The 27,800-nt window shown below is 37.9% G+C and overlaps 1 protein-coding gene across 7 annotated transcripts in view; it reads left to right on the top strand.

Annotated features, from left to right (window-relative positions):
• Positions 1-27,800, top strand: part of IPO11 (importin 11) — a 221,033-nt gene that overhangs the window by 174,841 nt on the left and 18,392 nt on the right. For 4 of the 7 annotated variants that reach the window (XM_002744924.5, XM_078365459.1, XM_008992009.5 and 1 more), the window contains 2 exons: positions 8,927-9,022; positions 19,068-19,152. In XM_002744924.5, coding sequence (XP_002744970.1) covers positions 8,927-9,022; positions 19,068-19,152 — 181 coding nt within the window. Of the gene's footprint in view, positions 1-8,289; positions 8,408-8,926; positions 9,023-19,067; positions 19,153-27,800 lie in introns of all 7 variants that reach the window. The other 3 variants (XM_078365462.1, XM_078365461.1, XR_013532297.1) reach the window with 2 other exon arrangements.

Below are 27,800 nucleotides of genomic sequence, written 5' to 3'. Positions count from 1 at the left end.
TTTTTGAGAAATCCCTGTACTAATTTATATTCCCACCAACAGAATATAAGAGTTCCCCTTTCTCTGCATCTTCACCAGTAGCTGTCATTTTTTGTCTTTTTAGTAATAGCCATTCTGACTGTGCTAAGATGGTATCTCACTGTGGTTTTCATTTTCATTTCAAACGCGATTAGTGATTAGTGATGTTGAACGTTTTTCATATACCTCTGCGCCATTTGTATGTCTTTTGAGAAATGTCTATTCATGTCTTTTGCCTACTTTTTAATGGGATTATTTTGTGAGTTTTTTGTTTACTTGTTTGCAGTTGAGTTGTTTGAGCTCCTTGTATATTCTGGATAGTAGTCCCTTGTTAGATGAATAGTTTGCAGATGTTTTCTCTCATTCAGTGTGTTTTCTGTTCACTCTTGTTTCCTTTGCCACACAGAAGCATATTCTTTTAAAATAGTCCTTCTGAAGGCTATTTTTGTTTTTATTGCCTGTGCTTTTAGGGGCTTAGCTATAAAATCTTTGCCTAGACCAGTGTCTGGAAGTATTTTCCTTGTGTTTTCTTCCAGTTGCTTTATAGTTTCATATCTTATGTTTAAGTCTTTAATCCATCTTGACTTGATTTTTGTATACAGTGAGAAGTAATCCAGTTTCATTCTTCTGCAAATGAATATCCAAGCCAGAGTTCTTGATTCAGTAGATCTGGAATAGAGCCTGTGAGTTTTCAGTTTCACAAGTGTGCTGATGCTGTTGGTCTGGGACCGCACGTTGAGAACCACTATGTTAATGTATTTGAGAGAAAATCAGAAAGGAGCTGAAGAGTAGTTTTAAGATATTAGAAATTGCATAAATAAAGTAAAGCCCCACCAACTCCAAAGACTTTTCAAACAATGGTTGGCTTTTCCCTGCTTAGCTTAATACTTTTTCTGGGATTATAATTTCAGCAGAAAATGTGAATATATTTTAAATGAATGTTACTTTTCCTAAGTAATTTGTTTTGTTATGGAAGAGTGATCTTGTTGTTCACCTTGAGAGACATTTTATACCTTTTCTTTTATATCCTCCCAACTCTTACAACTCTAATTATGTTTTTTTCTTTAATTACTAAAAGTACATGTTCATTGAAAAAAAATTTAAACAGTGCAGAAATACGTAAGGTAAGCTGAAAACTTCACCATGCCCCGCTTCTTATCACCTAAATCATATCCTCTTAAAGATGTTCACAAGCAACACAGCTGCCTGTGTGAAGTTCAGAAAAATTTATATAACAAGTATTTTTATCCTAAAACAAAATTCCTAAATTCAAAGAAGGCAATTCAGAAAACCTATCAAAATTTTTGCTTTTTGAAAATATAACTTCTAATTGATTTAGACTCAACTAGAAAACCAGTGTTGCTTTGTTGATCTACTCTGCCTCATGGCCTTCTAGGTATTTTGAGTAACCGTTGGACAGATTTTTGCTGTCTTTTCTATTGCTTTGTATGTTTTGTAATAGAGTAATAGTAGAGTTTATCCAGCTCTCACCTGTATCAGTGTTAATGCATGACAAATATTTCCCTTATAAACATTTTTAAAACTGTTATTGATAAATACATCACATACAGAAGTAGACGCACAACTACTCCTGAGGTCAAGAAATAGAACATTCAGATGTAATACATATGTGGACATTTCTTGAGCCTCTAGGCATTATATAAACATTTAAGTTTTAAACATTGAGGTGAAGGAGGACCAACAAGTAATTAGGACATTTTTACTCAATTAGCTTAGCTGTACAGCAACAAAAAACAGTAAAATCTCCTGTATTTGTTCTTACATGGTGTTTAAAAAAAAAAAAAAAATAAGTCGAAGAAAGCACAGGGAATCTTTCAAGCTTCTGACAAACAGCTTTAATGGCAGGTCTTCCTACCAGGTTGGTCTCACAGGAACCTTTTCTGTTGAGACCTGGTTTTGTTTTTTTTTTTTTAATACAGCTCCAACTCCTTTACTGGTCCTCTGTTACTAATAATCTCCAAACTAGAAAAATGTGTATTTGAACTTAAAGTACGATGTGCTCCGTTAAGAGGAAGGAGAGTGGGTTAGGTGAAGCAAAACTGGCTGTTCTGTTTACTATTAGACTTTATTTAGACCTACTCATTTCTTATTAAAATTTATATTTGACTTTTCTTGTACTGGACTTACCTATATGAACCCTTTTAAGCACCCTCTACCACTGGTCATCCCTTTGCTGAAGATAGTAAGCTTGTGTAGCTGCACACTTTTAATGTGGGAAGCCTGGTGGGTTAAAAGAGAAATGTTGGAGAAAGCAGTATGAGAGAGAAGAATGTATAGAATACCTCCTGCTGGCCCAGATGTGCCTTGTTTTATTGCTTCTGACTCAATTCTGAGACATCGTGTAATAGAGGACATATTTATAATTTAGTAGAAAGTAGTTTTCTTATCCTGAATAATATGGAGACCTTACATTTATACATTGTCTTCTGGTTTTCTTTTGTCTCCATTTCTTCCCATGTCCGTGGAATTTTCAGTACATGCACATAAACCCTGGCCTGTTGTTAGTTTAAGTCTTTGGCTTTTGGCAACCTTATTGCTTTTTGTCATATATTTTCCATGATATACCTTCAGTGTTGTAGTAGTTATAGCCTTAGTATAAACACTACTGACTAGGTAAATCCAGATCATACAATTCTTAGCAGATGGAAAGGCCCTATGAAAGCCCAGAAACTAGAAAGTGTTAAAGAGAGCTGATGAAGCTAGATAGGTCAGAGCACTGGGCAGGAACTGGGCCATACAGGGCTGAGTAAACTAGGATTAAGGGTTTGGATTTTTAAGTGTAATGAAAAGTTACTGAAAGGTGTAAACTTTTACTTTAAAGCAAGGAAAAGATACGTGATTTTGTACACGCATTCTAGTCTGCTATATAGAGAATGGATTAGAGGAAGTCAAGAGTAGAAGTTTCCTTGTTTGGGAAGGTAGGCAGTAGTTTAAACTCTAAACTCGAGACAGAATTGGCTTGTTGCAAAGTGGTAATAGTAGGATTATAGAGGAGGAGAAACAAGAAAAATTTCAGAGATAAACTTGACATAATTGGGTGATGAACTGAGTAAATGAGAAGGGTAAATTGGAAGGGTAAATGAGAATAAAGGTAAACTGAGTCCCTGGTTTCTAGCATGAGTCACTGGGTTGATAGAGATGCTTTTTATTCAGTTAAGGAAAACAGGAAGAGAGCCTGGTTTTGATTTTCTTTTTTGTTTTTGGTTTTCTTGTTTTTGTTGGGGAGGCACTCTTTAAGTTTTGTGTTGGATTTCTTAAGTTTGAGATGATTGTGAGAGTGCCAAGAGTGGATGAGAAGGATGCTGGTGGACTTCAGGCTCTGGAGCTCAGAGAAAGGTCATCGAGTATAAAGATTTTTGGGCAACTGGAATACATTATTATTCTAAAGCTGTAACAAAATAGTCAAATATCTATTTATATGAATTTGTTAATTACACATATGTGTATTTAAATGTGAAATTTTGCTTTAGAGATTTTTTTTTCATTTCATGATACAATTTTATTCAAATGTTTCTTGAAAACTTTGACATTGGTGTCTTCATCCTTATCAGTCAAAATCCCCATTTTATTTTCCAGAGCATTTTGTCTTCATTTTGATCTGAGCTGTGTGGTGTACAAGACTTTTCCGGGAATTTAATCCCACGATACAATTACCTTTTCATATAACTTCAGTAACATTAACAGAGTTGGCCTTTTGATTTGTTCTTAAAATATACGTTCATGCCGGGCGCGGTGGCTCACACCTGTAATCCCAGCGCTTTGGGAGACCAAGGCAGGGTGGATCATGAGGTCAAGAGATCGAGACCATCCTGGTCAACATGGTGAAACCCCGTCTCTACTAAAAATACAAAAATTAGCTGGGCGTGGTGGCGCATGCCTGTAATCCCAGCTACTCAGGAGGCTGAGGCAGGAGAACTGCCTGAACCCAGGAGGCAGAGGTTGCGGTGAGCCGAGATCTCACCATTGCACTCCAGCCTGGGTAACAAGAGCGAAACTCCATCTCAAAAAAAAAAAAATACATATATATACACACACACACACACACACATGTTCATGATTACCTTGTAATTATATATTGTGTAGCTTTATTTTCATCATTTTCCAATATCTACAATGTTGAAGTCGTACCTGTAGCTCCTTAATTACCAATTCTCTGATAAATTCCTTTATATCACTTGAAAAAAAATTCTTTCAAGTGACTTTTAAAATAACTATTCAAACCAAGCATTTTTTTTAGCTTAAATTTTTTTATTTTTATTTTTTCCAGACAATTCTGTAGTAGTTGTTAATCATTTCCTTTTCATGGAACCTTAATATGTCTTCACTGGGCATTGTTTCTTACAGCAAAATCACATAGGATGGCAATTTCTTCTTATCCCATTACATACAGATCATTTTAGTTATTTCTTATAGTCTAGAAGATAATGGTTTTGTTGGGGGAGGGCGGTGCTGCTGTGTGTGTGTGTGTGTGTGTGTGTGTGTGTGTGTGTGTACTCAAAAATGAAAACATAATCAGAGAAATAGTTTAGTATATAAAAGTCTTTATAAGGATCATTATTGAATGCAAAAAAAACATTCAACCTTTACTTTAAGCTAGTCAATTTCCACTATGAGATTTTTTAGCTTATTTTCTTGCCAGTATTTTTCAGAGGAGCTAGATTTATTAATATACTTTTCCATGACCATGCAGAGAATTACCATGAAGAAAAGGTATGTTTCCATTCGAATGACAAGAGTATTTGCAGGCTGTGTCCTGGAAAATATGTGTGGGGAAAAATTTTTGTTTTGTTTTTTTCCCTTTTAACCCCATTCTCTACCTGACCCAATTGGTGCCCTGTGGTAATGAGTTTATTACATTTTTAAGTATATGAGTATTTTCTCAGGTTTCTGATCTGAAAAATATTGACAGATATAATACATTTTTAAAAAAGTTCTTTGGCATCTTCAGCAGTTTTTAAGAGTGTAAAAGGATACCAAGACCAAAAAGTTTAAGAGACTTAGAGAATGACTGTTAACCCATCATTGTTCAAATGAGAAATAGTGATGATGCTGACATTTAAGTAGTGCTCTAGTACATGTGGCAGGCCTCGTTATAAGCACTTTACTTGTGGGTATTATTATGTCCTCATGTTACTGATGAGGCAAGTGAGGCACAGAGAGGTTAAATTACTTGCCCAAGGCCACGTAGTTAAGTCACTGGTGAAGCCACAATTTGAGGCTCTGATGCTGACCAGTTTTCTGCCACTTCCATGAGGTCTGGAAGGGGTCAGAATGTCCATGCCATCTGTTTATGTCACCAGCTCTCTACCAGTCTCACAATCATTTTGCAGGAGTCACTGAGACCTCGAATCTGCTTTGCAGTCTTCATCACAAATTCTGCCACCCTGAATGGTTTCAAGCATGGCCTTACAATTGGCCCTACAAGACTTGGATTTTTTTTTCCAAATCTATGCACTTCCACTTTATCCATACATTCCATGCTCAAAACGCTTATATCCTGTCTTATTGTAACTTCATATTTTCCAGTTTTTTTTACTCTTTACCACTAAACCTTTTTTTTTTTTTTTTTTTTTTAAATGTACAGTGTCTTGCTTTGTCACCCAGGCTGGAGTGCAGTGGTATGATCATGGTTCACTGCAACCTTGAACTCCTGGGCTCAAGCAGTCATCTTCATATCAGCTGGAACTGAGTAGCTGGGACTATAGGCATGCACCACTGCCCCCAGATAATTTTCTTATTTTTTGTAGAGATAAGGGTCTCATTTTCTTGCCTAGGCTATTCTTGAACTCCTGGCTTTAAGTGACTCTTCCACCTCAGCCTCCCAAAGTGGAATTATAGGTGTGAGCCGCCATTTCTGGCATAAACCTTGATTGCACTTGGTGTTAGAGTTTCTTCCTTTTGTTTTTTTCCCCCCCTTTTAACCCCATTCTCTACCTGACCCAACTGGTGCCCTGTGGTCAACGCAGACTTCTCATTCATACTCTCAGCTCTTTAAACCCCTCATCTTCAAACGTTACCAGCTTTGCAATCTTCCAAGCCTGAATTGCCTGACTCAGTTTCTTCCTATGAATATTTGCTTGGGGCATAAAATACAGCAACTAAAAATGATAGAAGTATACAGATTGGGGCTGTTAGAAAATCTAGGGCATTCAATTGCAGTTGGACCTCAGTGCCATTGAGCAATCTTTGTCTTTGGTCAGGACCCTCTACTATAAGCATTCACCATTTGGCTCCAACTGCTTAGTCACCCACACGCCTAATACATAACCTCACCTTCTAATTCACAGAGAGAGGAAAGTTCAAAACGCAGGAATTTCTGCTTTCCACTATGAGCCTCCAAGGGAGTGTGTCCATCTGTCTCCTGCTGCCTCATGCAAGGAGATATCCTTTCTGTTCAGCCCCGCCTCTGTTATGATCCCACTTCATCCCATCTTTAGGATATTGCTCCTTCAGCCACCACTTTGTCACCTGCACTTTCAGCTGTTCAACCTCTACTGGTCCATTTCCCTCAGCCAAAAAACACCCTTCAACCCTGCACTCCCTCTGGTTGTTATGCTGCTGTTTCCCTCCGTGGAGAAGCTTTTTGAAAGAATTGTCACTCCCCTTCCTCAGCTTAGAACCTGATTTATCTGATTGCTTGATTTTGGTGTTGGTCACTCTCTCATTTTCTAGGATACCACTTTCATCATCTTCTCTCTTATGTCTTTGCTCTTTTTGTATCTCCTATTGTATTGAGTGAAGTCACTAACCTAAGTCACCCACCCAAGATGAAACCCAGCAGTTGTCCTAGACTCTTTCCTCCCATTTATCTTCCATAGCCAATTAGTTGCCAAATCCTGTGATGTTTACCCATTAAACATCTGTCAAATCTGCCCCTTTCTCTTTATTCCCCTGGCCACCAAACCATTTCAGGCTGCTACCATCTCTTTTTGAGATGTGGACTGATCTTGACTTCTCACCAACAATCATACTCCATTATGTGGTCCTTTGTACTCCCCTGGGCAGTAATGATGCTGAAGGGCCCCCCAGAGAAGAAGTCTATGCCAGAGAACAAGAGTGACCAGAAGAGGCTATGCTCACAGAAGGCAAAGTAGCAAAGTCTTCCTGAAGGGAGACCAATGTTAAACACCCAACAGAGCTATCTCATGAGATAGACTGAAGTGTGGCCTCTAGATTTCAAAAATGGATGTCATCTGTCCATGGAGTTGTAGGGTCAGAAGCTGCATTGCTCTAGGCTGAAGGGAGTCCTGCAAAGCCTAGAAACTGAGAGTAGCTAGAGATGACTTCTTCCAAAAGATGAGCTGTGGGCTCTGTAGAAGCCCTCTGAAAAGCAGTTTCTCAGCATGGTGAGGTCAAGCCTGGAGCACTGCCCTCTGTGTTTGATCAGTATAAGGTTCTGGATTTCAGTCTTGGCTCTAGCTGCTGGCAGCTGCATGGACTTTCCACCTTCTCAGTCATTATTGCTTGCCAATTGTAGCTGATTTCAGCTAAGTTTGTTCCTTGCTCAGGGGTTCTTCCCATTGTCAGCCCGTCCTTCTCTGGTGGGAAAAGTGGAAAACTATTTTTTTAATGTTACCACTGTTGTAGTCTCTACTGTTGTAGAAATTCTGGAAAAAAGCTGATAAATCAGGGCTTATTTCTTCCTTTGACTATTTTAATAAATTGTTGTTCTTTGCTTAACCCTGTTGAATGGTATAAACAGATAAATATAGTTAAGGGAATATTTTACTTGGTTGTGAGTTTTAGTGCCTAAAAACTTGTTTAGTCTCTTAAATTACCCAAACTTGACTTACTCCCTGTATTTAAAATATAATAATGCAAGAATGACTTTAAATATTAATTAGATATGTTATATAAATAGCATAATTATGGTCTGGTTAGAGCTGAGAAAATTCTAAGGTGATTAAGGTTCAGATTCATTTCTGTCTTGGGATTGCTATTATTAAAAAGTATTGCATCATTAGTTTTAGCTTATATAACTATTTTGAAAAATTAATTGAAAAATTTGTGTTACTGCCTGCCTGTTTTCCTCCTTAGACTTTATAAAAGTCTGTAAAATCTGCACTTTTATAGATTTACCCCCAAATCTATAAAAAAATACAAAAAAAATAAATTTTTAAAAAAAATTTATTGTTATTTAATTCAAATTTCCCTAATGCCTAATCATATGTCATCTGTATATCTTTGGCGAAATGTCTGTTCACGTTTTTGCCTTTTTTTAAAAAGTGTTTTTGTTTTGTTTCTTTTAAGAGACGGATCTCTCTGTGTTGTCCAGGCTGGAGAGCAGTGACTGTTCACAAGTGTGATCATAGTGCACTGCAGTCTTGAACTCCTGGCCTCAAGAGATCCTCCTGCCTCAGCCTCCCAGGTAGCTAGGACTACAGCAGGCTTGCACCACTGCATCTGATGCCTATTTTAAATTGAAATTATTTGTCATCTTACTGGGTTTTCAGGGATCTTTTTACATCCTTGATTCAAGTCCATTAGCAGATACTTGTTTTACAAATATTTTCTTCCAGAATATGGCATGTCCTTATTCTTCACACTGTCATTAGAAAAGCAGGAATTTTTACTTGTCAATACTCTGTATGTTTGTCTTTGTAGTTGTAAAAGTAACACTGTTATAGTAAATGGAAGAATATTAAAATAGTCCTTTTCTATCTAATCTACCCATCTAGTATTTAAACATATGAATAATCTAGTAAAAAAGAAGTTTATAATGTTATAGGCAAAGTTAAAATTTTTGTTTTAAGGAATATATTTTGAAAGTTTCTTTTGTATTTCGGAACTGAAATTTTTCTTCTTGTTCAAGGGGATATTTAGGGGGGAGAAAAATTAACCTGTTCTAGTACTTCAGTTAACCTGTTTTGCTCTTCTTTTATTCTAGTGTTATCCAAGATAAATTCTGTGGGATTATAAACATCTCAGTGGAAGGCCTGCATGATGTCATGACGGAAGATCCTGAAACAGGAACTTATAAAGAGTAGGTGCATTATTTAATTAATCAGAATTGGATTTGGGGAATAATTAATACATGCTGCAAGATTTTTATTTACCATCACTCTTATCTGCACAGTATGGAAGTTTTGTAATTTGTCTTTTATACGGAAAAGTTTTTATTTGTTATTTTGCTTATATTTATTGTTTGATCTTGGTATCAGCTTTATTATGTTACAGCAGCAACCTGAATTGAGTATCTTTGATTTAGTCACTGTTTGATGATTACGTTTTTACAATTTCAAATATTTTTTAGCATGTAAGTTTTCTTCCTAGTATGTTTTGAGCATGCACTTCTTTTCAACTTTCCTCTTTATAATGCCATCTCTAGCAAATAGAAAAGATGGTCACTTGAATCATATTTTATTGACAAATATGGTTAGCAGATATATGTTGTTGAATCTTATTAAATATGTTAACAAAATTTGTCTGACATGTCACTTAGCTTTTGAGAACACTGGAGTTCATATGAAGTGGAAACATCAAATTGTTTGAGACTACAAACCAAAAACAAGAAAGCATTCATGCATGTAGGCATGTTTTTTTTCTTTTTTAAGTTAATGTAAGGGTTTATGACTGTATTAGTGCATTCTCATGCTGCTATAAAGAACTGCCTAAGACTGGGTAATTGATAAAGGAAAAGGGTTTAATTTAACTCACAGTTCCTCAGGGCTGGGGAGGAACTGTGAGTTAAATTAGGAAACCTACAGTCATGGCAGAAGGGGAAGCAAACACATCCTTTTTCACATGGCGGCAGGAAGCAGAAATGCTGAGCAAAGAGGGAAAAGCCCCTTATCAAACCATCTCATCTTGTGAGAGCTCACTAGCACGAGAACAACATGTGGATAACCGCTCCCATGATTCAATTACCTCTAACTGGGTCCCTCCCATGACACGTGGGGATTATGGGAACTACAATTCAAGATGAGATTTGGGGGGGAACACAGCCAAACCATATCAACTGCACATGATGGTAAACTGTATACATAATATGTGACAAAATTTACAACTACGTGTGAAATATTTAGGATATAATCAGATGTTCCTTGACCTCTTTGGAGTATACAGTTTAGTTGAGGGGAAGACATGGCTGATAGCACAGTTAAAACACTAGTAATGAATACAGACAGTTATATCTGTTTTGTGCAGGGCATCCCAAACAGTACAGTTCTCAATTTTGCTCTAATAGTAAATCAGGGAAAGAAAAAAGGCACTCTGTGTTACAGTCTTCAGGGAAGGATATGGGTTAGGATGTAGGAAGTAGAACAAATTATAACATGTTTTAACTGGAAGAGGTGAGAGTCTGAAAGTTACTAGAAAATTTAGAAATTATCTAGTGCAGTCTCATAGTATAAACAATCAGGATATAATGGCTCTGAAAAGTTGGGTGGGTGCAGTGGCTCACGCCTGTAATCCCAACACTTTGGGAGACTGAGGCAGGCAGAATGTTTGAGGTCAGGAGTTTGAGACCAGCCTGGCTAAACTCCTGGGAGTTTAGTAGGGAAACCCCAATCCCTACTGAAAATACCAAAAAAAAAAAAAAAAAAAAAGTGCAGTGACACTGCGAATTTGTGGAAAAGTCAAGATGAGTCAGGATCTCAATATGCCAAGCTCAGCCTTGAAGTAAAGGGTATGGTTTGGGAGGGGGAAAATGTTGGAAGTAAGGAAGACCAGTTTTAGGATCCCAGCTACAAAGGCCTAGACTTGGGCATTTTGTATTGATTATTAGCTAGAATATATCTGACCACTGGTTTCTTTTTTACCCGGAATTGTTTGGTGATTTCTTTTTACTCTGGGGTGGTACTTTGCATAGGAACACAAATTACCTACCTTTTCTGAGTCTTATTTCTAAGAGTGGTTAGACTAGATCTCTATTAAATCTTCCTACTTTGTAAGTCTATTAATTACATAGAGTTCTATAAATTACAGGCTATGCGACTATAAGGGATAAAGTTAGCTACGTAAGTTTGTATTTTATATTTCTCACATAGACTTTTCTGAAAAGTTACTTAAATGAGTTAACTACATAACTTTTCAGAAAAGTCTGCATGAGAAACATAAAATACATACTTACGTAGCTAACCTGGCCTTCAACTTCCCCTTCCTGTTTATTTAAACAGTTTTTTCAAAAAAATTAATCTTTCTGGTTATATTGAAGTCTTATTATAGTCTCTTAACTGAGTGAATTGGAAAAAAGGAAGAAAACTCTATTTCCTTCACCTACGTCAGTAGTGTATTAGGGTTCTCCAGAGAAACAGAACCAAGAGGAGACAAAAAAATATATAAAGAAATTGATTGTAAGGAATTGGCTCACATGATTATGGGACTCACATGATTATGGAGGCTGAGGAGTCCAAAATCTACAGTCTGCAGGCTTGAGACCCATAAAGCCTATGGTATAAGTCAGAAGTTCCTCCAGTGTAGAAATCACCAGTGGGCCTCCATTGAGTGTAGAATACAGCCACAATTGTATTTCACAAAGTTTACTTAACTAGTTGGCTCTGAAGGTGGAAGAAGTATAGGGTCACAGCTTGAAGCAGTCAGAGGATGAATTTTTCCTCATCTAGTTAGAGTTTTTGTACTATTCAGGTTTTCAATGGATTGGCTGAGGCCCACCCACACAGGGAGGACAAAATGCTTTACCCAGTTTATATATTAAAATGCTAATCTCATCCAGAAACAGCCTCACCCATACACCGAGAGTAATGTTTAAGCAGATTGCTGGGCACCCAGTATCTCAGTCACGTTGACACAAAATTAGCCATCACACTAAGAAAGCCTTTTTGACAGATCATCTCTTTATTCAAACTGTTTATGGCAGGCACTGTGCAGTGTGAGGAAGCAACTGAGTCTCTGACGTGAAAGAGCCCACAGCCTAGAAGTGTAGATAGGGACCAGTGGAGCAATACCAGGTGCAAGAGAGAAAGGAGTCCAGGGAAACAATAATTCCTAAGGATTTGTAGTGGATTGGAACCAACTAGTGAAGTAACCTTTGTGAAATACAAAGAATTGTGGTCTGTATTCTGTAGTCAATGGAGGTCTACTGGTGATTTCTACACTGGAGAGACATAATCAGTTTTATACTTAGAAATGTCACTTTGATACATTCTGGAGGACAACCAAAGGGGTAGAGTGGTCTCAGACCAGTGGAACAACCTGGAATGCATGTTAGAAATGCAGATTTTGCTTCCTCAGTGCAGACTCATATCAGAATCTTGGGGGATCACACAGTAGAATCTGCATTGCAAACAGAAAACACGGTGATTCATAGACACTGTGAAAATGGAGAACCTAACTAACTACTGTGGAGGTGGGAAGACCATATACAAGTAGCTGTTACAGTAATCTTACCTTGGTGAGCAGTGATGAGATGCATTTTAGATAGATTTTGGAGGAAGGATTATCAGGAAATGGGGATAGGTAAGTATGGCTAGAGAGGGTTGAAAGGTATTTGTAGTTTGGGTGACATATGACACACACGCATATATAATTTTTTAACATAGTCGTGCTTATACCTAGTAGCCTGTGATTTTTATACCTTGATTTGTCCTCATAACATATTGAAACAGGCATTTTTAAATTTAAACAATGTTTTGTGTGAGAAAATGGAAATGGGTTTTTATTTTCCCTTCTAATGATCCTTCTTTTTTAAACTTAGAAACATTTATCTTCCAAGATAATTGGATAGTCAACAGTTGCCTGTTACTAATCTTGATGCTAGTATTTCTTCAGGGTTGTACAGAAAATGAATTCTTTTAGAAGAAAGAAGAATTCCATTTTGAGAGTTTATGAATCTGTTTATTTTTGGGGGTTTTGTTGGTGGGTTTGTGGTTTGTTTAGTTGTTTTCTTTTTATTTTTTTAACTAGAGTTTTTATTAAGCCAGGAAAATATATTCCCAAGGCTAGAGATTTGCCTTCTTTGATTTCTGCTTGTCTGGTTAGAGTGTTTCTCTTTTACTATAAAAAATAATAATATTTTTGTTGAAAGGAATATTGGGAAATGAAACTGACAATACCTTGCCTAGTTTTGGGAAGTAAAAAGGAAGAAAGAATTTAGCAGCCAGGCGCAGTGGCTCACGCCTGTAATCCCACCACTTTAGGAGGCCAAGAGAGTAGGATCTCTTGAGCCCAGGAGTTTGAGACCAATCTCTAAAAAAAGAATTTAAAAATTCTTTAAATTTTTAAAGCCAGCCACATGCCTTTAGTCCCAGCTGCTTCAGAGACGGAGGTGGAAAGATTGCTTGAGCCTGAGAGGTCAAGGCTGCAGTGAGCTGTGATTGATTGCACCACTTCACTCCAGGGTGACAGAGCAAAGACGTTGTCTTAAAAAAAAAAAAAAAAAAAAGAAATTTTAGCCAGCATTTTAAGATGTCTAGAGCCACTAAAATTTGATTAGAAAAGGACTCATAAATTGTGGTTTTTATAGCTAGAAAGTACAAAACATACCAAGTCTAAAGGAAATAGTCTTAATTGAAACTATTCTGTATTCTGTAGTCAGTGGAGGTCCACTAGTGCTTTCCACACTGGAGGGACGTAATCAGATTTATGCTTAGAAAGGTTACTTTGGTCTATTGTGGAGGAAGACTGGCAGAGTAGATTCTGGTGAGTGGTCTCAGACCAGTAGAACAACTTGGGATGCTAAAAGTTAAAATTAGGCTTTTATAAGGTGTTTTTTCTTTCATTCAATACATTGACCCACCAGACGGCTCTTCAGAATGGATTAGAGAATACTAGAAGAAACATTGGTTCCTGGATTCTGATATCTGTATGTTATCTTAACTGGTGTAGATCCTAGTGACCTCCTTGGGAAGTCTCTCTTTCTTAACTTGCCCCCCCCGCCATCCATTCTGCCCCACTTAAAATTAAAAACCCAGTTTTTTACAGGATCAAGTTAATGGGGCTCTATTTTGTGCTGACTCAGTCACCAGCTTTATCTCTTGCCTCCCTGGATTCTTCATCATTCTGTAAACGTGCCATACATTTTTATACTCATGGCTTGACTAATAATATTTCTGCTCCTTGGTGTATCAAGCCCTCACCCTTATCCTCCTTAGCAATCTGCCCCTAAAATTGCATTCCAGACTTATAGGAAGAATCATTGCATCTTTCCCTGTTTCTTCATGGCACTTTGTCTTTACTGCTAATATACAGTATTTAGTTGCTTATATTCAGTCTAGTGACCGTAAGAGGATTGGAGACAGTTCATAAGAAAGCACGTGCTCATTAGAACAGATAACTATTAACACAGGATTGAAGGGGTTTTAGTAAGAAACAATTTAACAAGAGTTTTATTAAGCAAGTAATTGTTCACAGATTGGGCAGCCCCCAGAACTGGAATCAGTTCACAGTGTCTTTTAGGGCTGCACCTCGTCAAGATAATATTTATGAGCAGAAAAGGGAAAGTGAGGTACAGAAAAGGGAAATGGTACAGAAACAGCTGGATTGGTTAGAGCTCGGTGTTTGCCTTATTTGAACGTGGTTTCAATAATCAGCCACCTATGAAACTGATTGGTACAAGAGTAGGTTACAGTCCCTTTACACTTCCAGTTAGGTTACACTTTACTATGTATAGAGAGACTTTCAGGTTGAACTTAAAACATGTGAGAAGGAAACTTTAGGCTAAATATAATTTAACACAGGAGAGAGAGAGACTCATAATATTTATTCTCATTGGAGTGTCATGCCCTGAGCCCGGAAATGCATTTTTCATGAGGTATTTATATAAGGGACTGTAAAAGGGCTTTCCGTTTTAACAATAAAGAATTAGTTATTTCTGATAATCTTATGATAGTAGGTAAGTGACTGCAGGATTAGCTGACTGTGGCCTTAGCAACGTCATCAAAGCCCCAGGTTTTTTTATCCCATCCCCTCAGCACATTAACCTCATCTGCAGGCTACCATCCCTTATCAATAAAAAGTAGTTTTAGGCATTATGGTTCATGGCATTGCCTGTGACAGATAAGTAATCTTCTTCCTTATGTCTTTTTAAAGATCAGAGCAAACCTTTTCTGGAAATGATTGCATTAGACGTCTTCTTATGCCTGATTGGCCAGAATTCCTTAAACATGCCCCTGCTGAAAGTAATTGTTGACCAGGGGAATGGGATCTCCATGACTGCTTATTGAACCACTGGCATTGGGGCTGGGATCAGCTTTTTCTGAAACAGTGGTAGCATGGAAGAAGAGGATAACTGGACAGATTCAGGGCTCAGTTGAGAAGGAGGCTGATTAAATAGGCAAGCAAAGTGCCCACTATAGAGACCAACTGAATAGTGTCTGTTTTGTCATATGTGAAGCAACCCGTAAATTATTATTTTTATTGTTTTTTTTTGAGCTGGAGTCTTCCAGCTTGGTTTGCAGTGGCATGATCTCGGCTCATTGCAACCTCTGCCTACCAGGTTCAAGCAATTCTTTCATCTCACCCTCTCGAGTAGCTGGGATTACAGGCATGTGCCACCATGCCTGGCTAATTTTTGTGTTTTTATTAGAAATGGCGTTTCACCAATCTGACCAGGCTGGTCTCAAACTCCTGACCTCAAGTAATCTGCTCACCTCAGCCTCCCAAAGTGCTGGGATTACAGTCATGAGCCACTACACCTGGCCCATAAATCATTTTTTATATCAGCCTATCTGAAACTCAGTTACATAGTAGTGAAAAAAAAATCATTATTAAAGTCAATTTATTGGAAGCCAGACATAAAAATATATGAGTAGGAAGCACTTTGGGTGGCTTGGCCTAACATAGGACTGTGGTTAACAAAATATGTGTCCCCAACAACTTCCTCAACAACAGCAGCATCAACATTACGTAGGAAATGAGAAAGCATCACAGAGGAACTTGTAAGAAATGCAGATTCTCAGGCTCCATCAAAATCTACTGAATTAGACACTACGGAAGTGGGGCCCAACAAGCTGTGCTTTAACAAAGCCCTTCAGGTGGTTGAGTTGAAAGCTTAAGTTTGAGAATCGCTGATATTGGACATCAAGAAAGTGACTTCAGTACTTGGCCTTTGCCCCCAGCTATCCCTCCTGTGCACACAGATGGGCTCCAGGTAGAGTGGAACTAAGCTTTCAGTAGACAGATGGACTTACTCTGTTCAGGTACTGGAATAAGGGCAAATTTAAAGCATCCAATTTTGATACCCTGAAATAGAGAAAAGTTCATTTAGACTACAAAAATTTTGAGGAAAAGTACTATTTATCAGTGCCCAATTAATGTTTGTAAATTCAGCCTTTTCTCATCTGTAAAATGGCTGAACTACTTAGGGCAGAGTTTGTATAGATTAAATGAAAGGTATTACTTCAGGTATCTTTAAACCCAGAAATGACTTAAAAGCCTTTATTTTTTCATGCTAACACCTGTTGGTTCTGTTTAGCTGGTTGAGTTTCTTCTTGAGAAGGATTTTTATTTAGCGGACTGGAGTGCCTGGATCTATTTGGTGATTTCTGCCATGAGTTTAGAATGGAGGAGTGGCCACTTATATTCATGTAGTCATTCCTATTTTAAACTGTTATGTTTACTGTTTTTAGTATAACTATTAATGCATGCACAGTCTACCCATTGTAGTTTATTAGAAATCTGTTCATTCTTACATGTCTTTTATGTAAAGCATGATTGTCTATCTTTAATCTTTGTCAACAAAATGAGATTTGACTTTTAATTGAAAATTTTCCTGCAGTACAGTTTTAGCTTTGGGCTTTTCAAATACTGTTTTTTTGTCTAGTTTTTGGTCAGTGAAAGAAACAAAATATGTATGTATGCATCTCCAGAATATGCTCCAATATTAATATACCTTTTTGTTTGTTTGTTTGAGATGGAGTCTCGTTCTGTCGCCCAGTCTGGAGTACAGTGGTGCAGTCTCAGCTCACTGCAACCTCCACCTCCCAGGTTCAAGCGATTCTTCCATCTCAGCCTGCCAAGTAACTGGGGTTACAGGCACCTGCTACTACGCCTGGCTAGTTACTGTATTTTTTTTTTAGTAGAGAGGGTTTCACCATGTTACCCAGGCTGGTCTTGAACTCAAGTGATCTGCTCACCTCCGCCTCCCAAAGTGCTGGGATTACAGGTGTGTGACACCATGCCTGGCCTTAATATGATAAATCTTTTAATTTAGGGAAGGCAAAACAGAGAGCATTCACTATATGAGTAAGTTAACAGATTTTGGAATGCAGTGGAAGAATTTGATGCAAAATAAAGCATGCTTTCATGCAGATCTATGATATTTGCAGTTAGAATTTAAATCTGCAACAGACATAAACTGGCTGGTGTAAAGGAACCCCATATTACTATTCAGTTGTAAAATACAAACTGGGATGTAGACCTTTTGGGTTGATAGATTAATGCAATTGTTCACTTTGTGTTGGATGGAGTCCACTGGCCAGCTACTAACACCATACTCTCTTATGTCATGGCAGACAAAAGCATTGCAGCCCCAAGAGGTCGATGCAAGTTAGGAATTGAGTTCTTCTGTTTTTCAGGGACTTCTTATTTCTAGCCTAAGGTTTTTATTCTTTGATCACACCAGTAGGCACTGACTGGATCAGAGGCAGTCACTCCAAACTCCCCTCCCCCACCCCCCTCCTGGCTCTGCCACCAATTTGGAGTGCAGTGGTGCAGTCTTGGCTCACTGCAACCTCCGCCTCCTGGGTTCAAGCGATTCTCCTGCCTCGACCTCCTGAGTAGCTGGGACTACAGGTGTGCACCACCACGCCCAGCTAATTTTGTTTGTTTGTTTGTTTAGTGGAGATGAGGGTTTCACCATGTGTTGGCCAGGATGATCTTGATCTCTTGACTTCGTGATCTGCTCAGTGGGGACTCCCAAAATGCTGGGATTACAGGCATGAGCCACCACACCCAGCCCAAACATTGTTTTTGTTAATGGTAGGAAATAGAAATGAAGGACCCTCATTTCACTGCAAAAATAAGCCTGATCAAGTTTTCTAGTATCAGCACCTGTGTTTTAATTCTGTATTAAAAGCTATTTACACAGCTGAGTCAGGAATTGTCCTTCACCTATACTTGCTACAAAACAAGAGAAACCAGACTGTCTTTGCCACAGTTAATTGGTTAAGAACCTGTGATCATGCTGATAAATTACTGAATTCTTCTGTTACAAATCAGTAAACAGTGGGGTTTGTTCCATCAGTTTGATTCACTACATAGTGTTCATTTCTGGTCTCCCTGGAACCAGTGTTGACTGAACAGGAAACTGTTTCTTTTATCTCTGCTAATGATAAAGAGCATGGTGCAGAAAATAAAAATAAAATGATTTATAACTACCCAGAAAGTACAAGCTCTCAGGGACAAGTTTCTCATAGCACAGTAATGTCATTTGGAACACAAGGTAAATTGTTACATAATTAATATGTTTGTGACGTTTAAATTACTACATGTATAAAACTCTATAGATGTGAAAATTAGGGGAAAAGAAGTATTTTCAGAGTTTGTGTCATTTTTTAATAATATGTAAAGAGTATACATGCATTACTTTGTCAGTTGATGTTTCATTGTTTCAGAAATTGCCTATAAATAAATTACTATCAGCTGGATGTGGTGGCTCATGCCTTTAGTAATCCCAACACTTGGTTGGGAGTTCAAGACCAGCTTGTCCAACATGGAGAAACCCTCTACTAAAAATACAAAATTAGCCGGGCCTGGTGGCGCATGCCTGTAATCCCAGCTACTCAGGAGGCTGAGGCAAGAGTATTACTTCAACTTGGGAGGTGGAAGCTGGGATAGCACCATTGCTCTCCAGCCTGGGCAACAAGAGCAAAACTCCATCTCAACAAATAAAAATAATTATTATATTAAATGTGCAAGTAAAATGCTCTAAAATGTTTAGTGGGACCCTTTGTATAGTGAGATATCTTTTCATAATTCAAAAATTTTGTTAAATTTTAAATCTAAATTATCTAGTCTTTTTCTCACATTTTGGTACATAAAATTATTCATATTCTTAGTGATTTTAAGGACTTATTAAGTGTCTATAGACACTATTTATTTAAAACATGTTTTTTAAAAAATTATTATAGCTGTATGTTGATGTCTCATCTTGAGGAACCAAAAGTTACAGAAGATGAAGAACCACCCACAGAACAAGATAAGAGGAAAAAGATGGTAAGTTATAAAAGTAGCTTCTAAAAATTAAGAACCATTTATTATCATTTTCTGTAGGTTCAGAAATAACTCTGGTCCATTTGTCCATCCAGCTGTATATCTATCCATCTATCCCATGTTACAGAATTAGTGCAAAGTGTACCCTAAAACAGATACATTTTATTCCTAGTACAGGAAGTTGAGGTTAACTTTTCATCTGAAGTAATTGTTGCTTGTCTTAGTGCAGAGCAGATGATTTAGTGTTTTACTTACGGAAAACATGTGACCTGTAAACCTTATTTAAGTTGAAATGTTTATTCTGTTTAGAGAAGATGTATTGAAATTTCCTTTCATTCCCTATTATTGTATAGATCTTTACATGACCTTTTGCTGATCTGCATCACAGGCTTTTGTAAAAAAAGAATGCCCTTAAGTTAACCACTGACTTTCTGTAAAAACTAGTAATTCTCACCAGAGGAATCTGATAAGGAAAAAAGAACAAAAAAATAGGAAGTCTCTAAAATATCTTGCCTTTAAAATTATGCATGATCTTGAATGTTTAAATATTTGTTTTGATCACGAATATAAAATAGGTACATAAGAAACTTTTTTTCCCCTTTTCTTCTGGAATCTTGTTTTCTGGTCTCATCATTTAGCTAGCTTTATTATAGCTTCTTTCCTCGTTTGCAAAATGAAAGCAATTGTATCTAGCTGATAGGTAGAATAAATAAATATATAAAATGGTTATAGGATAATACTGGATACCTAGTAATTACTCTGTAAGTGTTAGCTATCATTTTAATCTGAACATTATATTTACACCTTGCATTACTACACGTTAGCCCTCAAGGGCTTAATCCTTAGCTTGTAGCTAACATTGCACGCTCTGAGAGCCTTCTTTTAAACTGTTTGAATTTAACTCATTTTACTTTGCTTTTATGCTAGGTATCATCTTCGTAGCACATAATATAGAGGAAAGGACAATATCCAAGGATTCTTAGGACCTGAATTCTAGTGTTTTTTGTACTATTACTTGTGACCTTGAGCAAGTCACCTTGTCTTTTTAGAACTGTTTTTGCCTTATCTGTGAAAAGTGGTGGAAATTGGATTAGCAAATTTCCAGGGCCTGTGAACTGAAAAATTGTTGTTAAAACACTTAATATCATTCCTTTTCTTCCCCCAAACAATGTGCATATAGTAAGTCCTCATTTAACATCATTGATAGGTTCTTGGAAACTGTGTCAGCACAACAACATATAATTAAACCAATTGTACCATCGGCTAATTGATCTAAGCAGAAGCTCCTGTGGCCTATTTCTGGTAACAAAAACATCACCAAACTTCTAAATAAAGATCCAAAACACTTTTAATATTCAACATTGAAGTAAGTGTGAGCTGTACATACATTTAAGAAAGATTAATGAAAACAAGTTAAATAATTATTTACCCACTTTTTTAGTGAATCAGTGAGTGATGATGGTTGTAGTGGTGGATTAAATCAAGGAATAAATGTTTGCAAAGTGAAAATTGTAAGGAGCACCTCCTACTACCATGCAGTTCAAAAACAGAAAGAACAAATCTGGTGGGCTCGCTAAACACTTTCATAGGGCAGCATTTATATGCATTTGTATGATGATAACTTATATTCATTAATTCATTTTCCAACCCACTTACTCTGATTTAGGGTAGTGGGTGGCGGAAGCCTACCTATCCCAGAAGCTAAGCGTGCAAGACGGGATCCAGCCCTCAACAGGACACCATTCCCTGACAGGGTGTACTCCCACACACTCACATTCACTCAAATAGGAACAATTTCAACACGCCAGTTCACCTAATGTGCACAGCTTTGGCATGTGGGAGGATACTGAGGAAACTGGAGTACCCAGAGAAAAGCTACACAGACATGGGGAGAACATGCAAACTCCATACAAACAGTGGCCGCAGCCTGGAATCCATTTTTTTCCTCATCAAAGTTATAATGAAATGATGTTAGGAAGGACCTGCTGCACAGTCATGCACTGCTCAGCAACACAATGTTTTGGTCGACAGCAGACTGCATATGATAGTGGTCCAGTAAGATTATGATACCGTATTTTTACTGTACCTTTATGTGTTTTTTTTATGTGTTTAGATACACAGATACCACTTTGCTACAGATGCCTACAGTTTCACTACAGTAACATGCTGGACAGATTTGTTGCCTAAGAGCATAGGTTATACCATATAGCCTAGGTGTATAGTAGGCTGTACCATCTAGGTTTTTGTAAGCGCACTCCATGATGTTTATACAAGGAACTTGCCTGACAATGCATTTCTCAGAACATATCCTCATCTTCAAGTAATGCATGACTGTGAACCTCCAGAAGCATTTTTCATTTGAAATTAAACTGTTTTGTGGTATCCGTTCTTTTCTTTTTCTTCCTTTTTCTTTTTCTTTTTGCAGTGCAGTCTTGCTCTGTCACCCCAGGCTGGAGTGCAGTAGTATGATCTCAGCTCACTGCATCCTCTGCCTCCCAGGTTCAAGCAATTCTTGTGCTTCAGCCTCCCTAGTAGTTGGGACTACAGGTGCGTGCCACCACGTCCAGCTAATTTTTTTTGCATTTTTAGTAGGAACAGGGTTTTGCCATGTTTGCCAAGCTGGTCTTGAACTCCTGATCTCAGGTGATCTGCCTGCCTGGGCTTCCCAAAGTGCTGGGATTGCAAGTGTGAGCCGCCGCGCCTGGCCTATGTGGTATCATAAATACATGGAAAGTGTATTTTTTTCACCTACAGTAATGATAACCTTTAAGTATAACCTAACAGTTTGTCTTTCCACTGCTCACACCCCACTTTATCATTCTAATTATATGTAGTATTGGTTTATAGAACAATTCTTTTAAGTGGCTGATTTTACTTGAAGTAATTTACTACAGTAGATAGTTAATGTAGATTTATATTGTCATCTCTAGTAAGATTTCCAATACCTTGGTCTTGCTCTTGGATATGCTGAGGATACCACATCAGTTTTCAACTAAAGATGGGATTGTGTATTATAACATTTAATAAATCTAATTATGAATACATGCTTATTTTCCAACAACTTTAAACAAAATGTTTCACTTGTATACTTATTAAAATAAGTAAACAATTAAAATAATGTATTTTTTCAGTAATTATGTGGTTCTTGCACTGTGTTGTCTCTAACATTAGACATTTTTTTAGAGCTGTCCAGAGATATCTTGGTTCTTTCTTCAAAGAGAAAGAGGAAGCATTTGCTGGTAAATGGTTATGAATAATTATTTATAAAAAAATTTAGCAGCAAAGGTTTTTCTCATTTTAAAATGAAATTATTTACTAGGAAGAAAAATATACTGCTTAGTTCCTCGGTTACATAAATGAAAATTTCATTTGCTTACTGTCGTCTTATAGTCATCCATAAAATGTGGTGTCTATGTTTCAGCAGCTGCTTTGGTAGAGAAGAGCAGTAGTGATTGTAGTTCAGAAAGGCAGATGATCTAAATAATTGTCATAGGTTTCTGAGCATTCTCTATATTTTATTTCAAATAAGGATGAAATTTACACTCAAGAAAGCTATTAAGCTGTCCAGACTTTTGATCTCCTTTTTCATTCAGCCTCTCTCTCTACCTTTCATTTTGGTGAAATAATAGAAAGGCAAATGCAGCTCAAGCTTTTCATTTAATGTATGTTTCCTTTCTGTCCAGTATATTCTGATAGTAGAATATTAATTTCATGTTCTTTTCTATAAAGACTTGAACTAATATATTAACATCTTAAGTTTTTTAAAATTTTTTGGTGAAATCTGACTTATAGTCACTTATAAGTTATAGTTTCCAAATTCTTGTTTTGAGCATTTTAATGGTTTCTAGCAACTCTATGGTACCAGCTAACAAAATATTATTATTATTTTATTATATCTTTTATCTTTTGGGAGATAGAGTCTTGCTCTGTTTTCTGGGCTAGAGCGCAGTGGTACAAACATGGTTTACTCAGCCTTGACCTCCTGGGCTCAACGAACCTTCCTGTGTAGCTGAGACTACAAGTGCATGCCACCATGCTGATTTTTACATTTTTTGTAGAGACAGGGTCCCACTTTGTTCCTTAGACTGAGGTCTTGAACTCCTAGGCTCAAGAGATTCTCCCATGTCAACTTCTCAAAGTTCTGGAATTCCAGATGTGAACCACTCCACCCACCCTACTTTTTCATATTATTACTTGTTTTTTTTTAAGATGGGCAAATGAAAACTGTATGTATCTGTGGTGTACAACATGATGTTTTGAGAGATGTGGATATTGCAGAATGGCTGAATCAAGCTAGTGAGAAAATCTATTACCAATTGAGCTCATTCAGAAAGAGAAAAGGTGAACCAGGCACAGTAACTCATGCCTGTAATCCCAGAACTTTGGGAGGCTGAGATGGGAAGATGGCTTGAGCCTAGGAGTTCAAGACCAGCCTGGGCAACATAGCAGAATCCCGCCTCTACAAAAAAATACAAGAATTCGCTGGGCATGATGGTGTGTACCTGTAGTCCAGCTATTCGGGAGGCTGAGGTGGGAGGATTGCTTGAACCTGGGAGATGCAGATTGCAGTGAGGCAAAATCATACCACTGCTACTCCATCCTGGGCAATAGAACAAGACCCTGTCTCAAAGAAAAACACCCTTCTGTCTCATTACAAACCACTGAAATTAAAATGGTGTGTGCATTATCATTTGAATGTGTTGTAAATTGAACTCTCTCTATATATATAGTAAACATAATCTGCAGCTTTACTTAGCTTTTTAATGCAACCAAGTATGTATAGACTGTGGCTCTGGCAAGCTTGGCATCATAGTCTTCTGCCTAGACTCTAGCATATGTAAGCAAACTGCACATTAGGTTGAGTTGCATTTGATTTGATAAATGTTTAAGTACATCCTAAGTTTCATGCCAAATATAACAAACCTGAGCATGGCTTGTGTACTTTCTTAGAGCGATTATTGTTTCTGTACTGCAGTTGCCAGATATCACACTGGATCAAGGATGGACAGGAGAACCACACTGTGGGGTGGAATTGTCCTGCAGTCAGAGCCTACACATAGCTAACATTTTTCTCTTAGAGCACAGATATCTCCCTCATTTCCCCCTCCCTGCTTTCCCCTCCTTTACTCATTAGCTCTCTGAAAACTTTCATTTAATTTAACTTTTGGATCTAGAAGCTTTTTTCAGACTTTTTAGAATTAAAGTCAGAAGGAAAGTGACACTATTATGCATTGAAAACATTTCATAAGGTTTTCTGCAAATTTTTATTTCACATCTAATATTAACAGGGTGCCCTGTGGTAGTGGTTGGGGTGGGAGTTTTTAAACTCTCCCTGGATGATTTTGACCATTGAGAACCAGTAAATTGATTCTTTTGCCTGCTCCCATTTGTGTCTAGAAAACCTCAACAGAACTAGCATAAAGATGGAATTGTATTGTACTGATAAGTTACTGTGTTTTTCTTAATTAAATATCAGTAATTTTAAATGTATGCATAAAATTTTCCTTTTACAAATAATATGAGAATAATTCATCATCTTATTGGTGGCTTCAGAACTGCCATTTGAGAATCCTTATAGCATTCACTAATCAAGATAAATTATCGCATTGTTGAAAATACTTTTTAGTATTCAGCTTACATGCAGTGCCATTCAGGTTATGAGTTGAGAGAGTTTTCTTTTCTCAGCTCATGCATTTCCGTTAACATTGGTCACTTCTGTTGTCATGCTACATCTTTTTTTTTTTTTTGGAGTCTCACTCTGTTACCCAGGCTGGAGTGCAGTGGTGCTGTCTCAGTTCACTGTAACCTCTGTCTCCCAGGTTCAAGTGATTCTCCTGCCTCAGCCTCCCAGACGCACACCACCACTGCCTGCTAATTTTCATATTTTTAGTAGAGACTAGGTTTTGCCATGTTGGCCAGGCTAGTCCTGAACTCCTGGCCTCAAGTGATCCACCTGTCTCAGCCTCCCAAAGTGCTGGGATTACAGGTGTGAGCCACCATTCCTGGCGTCTCATGCAACATCTTGACCCCAAACCTTGAACTCCATGTCTTTCTCATCATGGCCTCTTCTTCCTTACTAAGCATTCCTTTTCTTTTGGTAGATCTATTTTGTATCTTTATCTGGAGCCCACAATGTTTCCTTACATTGTCCTCTTAAATCCTGGAGCTCCATATTTTGCTGTTTTTACCTTTGTTTGGACAAGCTATAGCCTTTACCTTCTCTACTTGAGACTTACTGAATTTGGGGGCCTGTGAATCGGGCCCCGAAGCTATTTTCTAAAAGCTTCACATGTTCTTTTGGTGTACAATTGGGGTTGGAAACCACTAGAATAAAGAATTAAACGTTTTGACACTCTTTTAAGAAAGACCTCTTCATTTTGCCTCCAACCAACCTTTTAAACCTTGTCCTGTTTTCCCATTCTATCTCCTTCACTGGCTAAACCAAATGACTTGTCTCCACACATGTTATATGGTTTCTGCTTTTGTTACATGCTAGTCCTTCCATCTGGAATCGCCCTTTTGTCTCTTTTCTCCCCACTGAACTTTCTCATTTGGCATTTTAATTCCCATATATGCCCTGGCCCTCACAGAGACGAAACCTCCCCCGCTATTCACATCCTATACCACAGTGGTGTTGCATTTGTTATACCTGATGAACCTACACTGACTCATCATCACCGAAAATTCATATTTTATGTTAGGGTTCACCCTGGTATTGTACATTCTATGAGTTTTAATAAATGTATTATGGCATATATCCACCATTGTAGTATCATATGTAAGAGTTTTACTGCCTTCAAAATCCTCTATGTTTTGCCTGTCCATCCCTCCCTCCCCCGAGCCCCTGACATTTTTACTGTCTCCATTGTTTTGTCTTTTCTGGAATGTTATGTAGTAGGACTCATACACTATGTAGCCTCATATGATTTTTACAGTCAGAAAGTCAGCAGAGTGTGATGTTGCAGCGAATGCATGTTGCCACTTGTCTGCTGGCTCACCATGTTGGTGTGGGGAAGCAGCTGGAACTATAGCAACTTCAGGTCCTGCTAGATCCTCTTTAGCTTCTCTTACTTCAGAGCCAGGTACATGCTTAGTTTCATCATGAAGACCACTGACTTCTCTTAGAAGATACCCCATCAGCAAAGTTGAAGGCTTGGAAGTGATGAAAGGCTGAAGGGTGTTTCCATCTGTCCTTATAGATTCTACTCATTCTCAGTTTCACTTTGCGCTGTCCCTTGGGCCATATGACTTCAGGCTGTAGCATCACCAGCACAAAAAGAAACAGCCTTCCATGGACTAGACTGTTTTACTGGCTCTCACAATCATGGAAGATCAAATCCTCATAGTAAAGCCCATATATGTATGATTGATACAGCAAGCTTCCCAGTGCCTAACAGTGTGTATGATGTATATCAGGTGCTCAGCAAATGTTTGTTGAATGCATTAGTGATTCCATGTACCAGTGAATGAATGAGAGACACAGTCCCTGCCCTCAAGGAGTTCCTAGACCAGTATGGAGACAGAACTGAGATGTAGGTCTGACAACACAATTCTGGCATTTTGATGTCTCTAGTGGAGCAGTCTGGAGAAGAGCTGGGCCTCCCCCTAGGCCTCCCAGACATCAGTGTCTCCCTAGTTTGGGGTTATGTTGGGTGAGGTGATGGGCACAGACTGCCATGTTAGCTGGTGTCCCCAAGGGGCTGGGGGCACATAATTCAGTGTCCTATTGTCTAACAGGTGACTACAAGGCTTGCTCCTAAAAATGGGAGTGCATATCAGGTGCTACAGCAAATATGAGGTCAACTCGTAGTGACGTGTAGGTCTGCTTCTGGCACCTGCTCCTGAAACCACATTGGATGTGGCCATTGGCAATACTGTAATGGTAGCAGTTCCATTTTGAGGAAGCAGTGTCTAGCCCTCAGGAGGGAATAACAGCAGTGATGGGTGAGGCAACAAACATCAGTTGTTGGTATCCACTGGCTGCCCTTGGCTCACCAAACCTTAGTGGCAGCCGTAGATGAAGTACTTGTAATATTACTGGATTATTTTGTGATGCTGTTTGAGTGAATAAAAGCATAGACTTGAATGCATTCATATTTGTTACTTTGTGGCTTACCATGTGATTCTTTTTTTTTTTCCTTCAAAAATTACTAAAATGATTTTGTTTTTTTCTTTATTCTTTGGCACATTATGATCTTTACAACATTTGTACATAGATAATAGGAAAAAGTTATATATTTAGTCACAGTTTGAAAGATAGTGAATACAAATTATTACTTCTCATTTTGCAACGAGAAAGCAGTTTTACTGTTAATTTTTATCCATGTTTCTGTCACTAATTTTTTGTCACTTATATGTTGGTTATCACATATATTTGCACCAAATCTGGTTATTATCATAAGGCCTAGTTTATAAATATGTGTGTAAAATCCTCACTCTCCAACATTCTCATAACAAGATTTAACAAAATTAACAATATTAAAAGCATTTCTTGAGAATGATCCAAGATGGCCGATCACTAACATCCCGAGATTGCAGCTCTCAGGGAAGGCGCGGAGAACTAGAGGACGCCACACTTTCAGACAAATTCTGGTCGCTCATGGAGCAGAAGATCCCCCGGTGGAGGAAACACACAGGTGGCCAGCGTGACT

The sequence above is a fragment of the Callithrix jacchus genome, chromosome 2, assembly GCF_049354715.1.
Source record: "Callithrix jacchus isolate 240 chromosome 2, calJac240_pri, whole genome shotgun sequence".
NCBI classification, from domain to species: Eukaryota; Metazoa; Chordata; class Mammalia; order Primates; family Cebidae; genus Callithrix; species Callithrix jacchus.
This window is presented reverse-complemented; position numbering and strand designations above follow the sequence as displayed.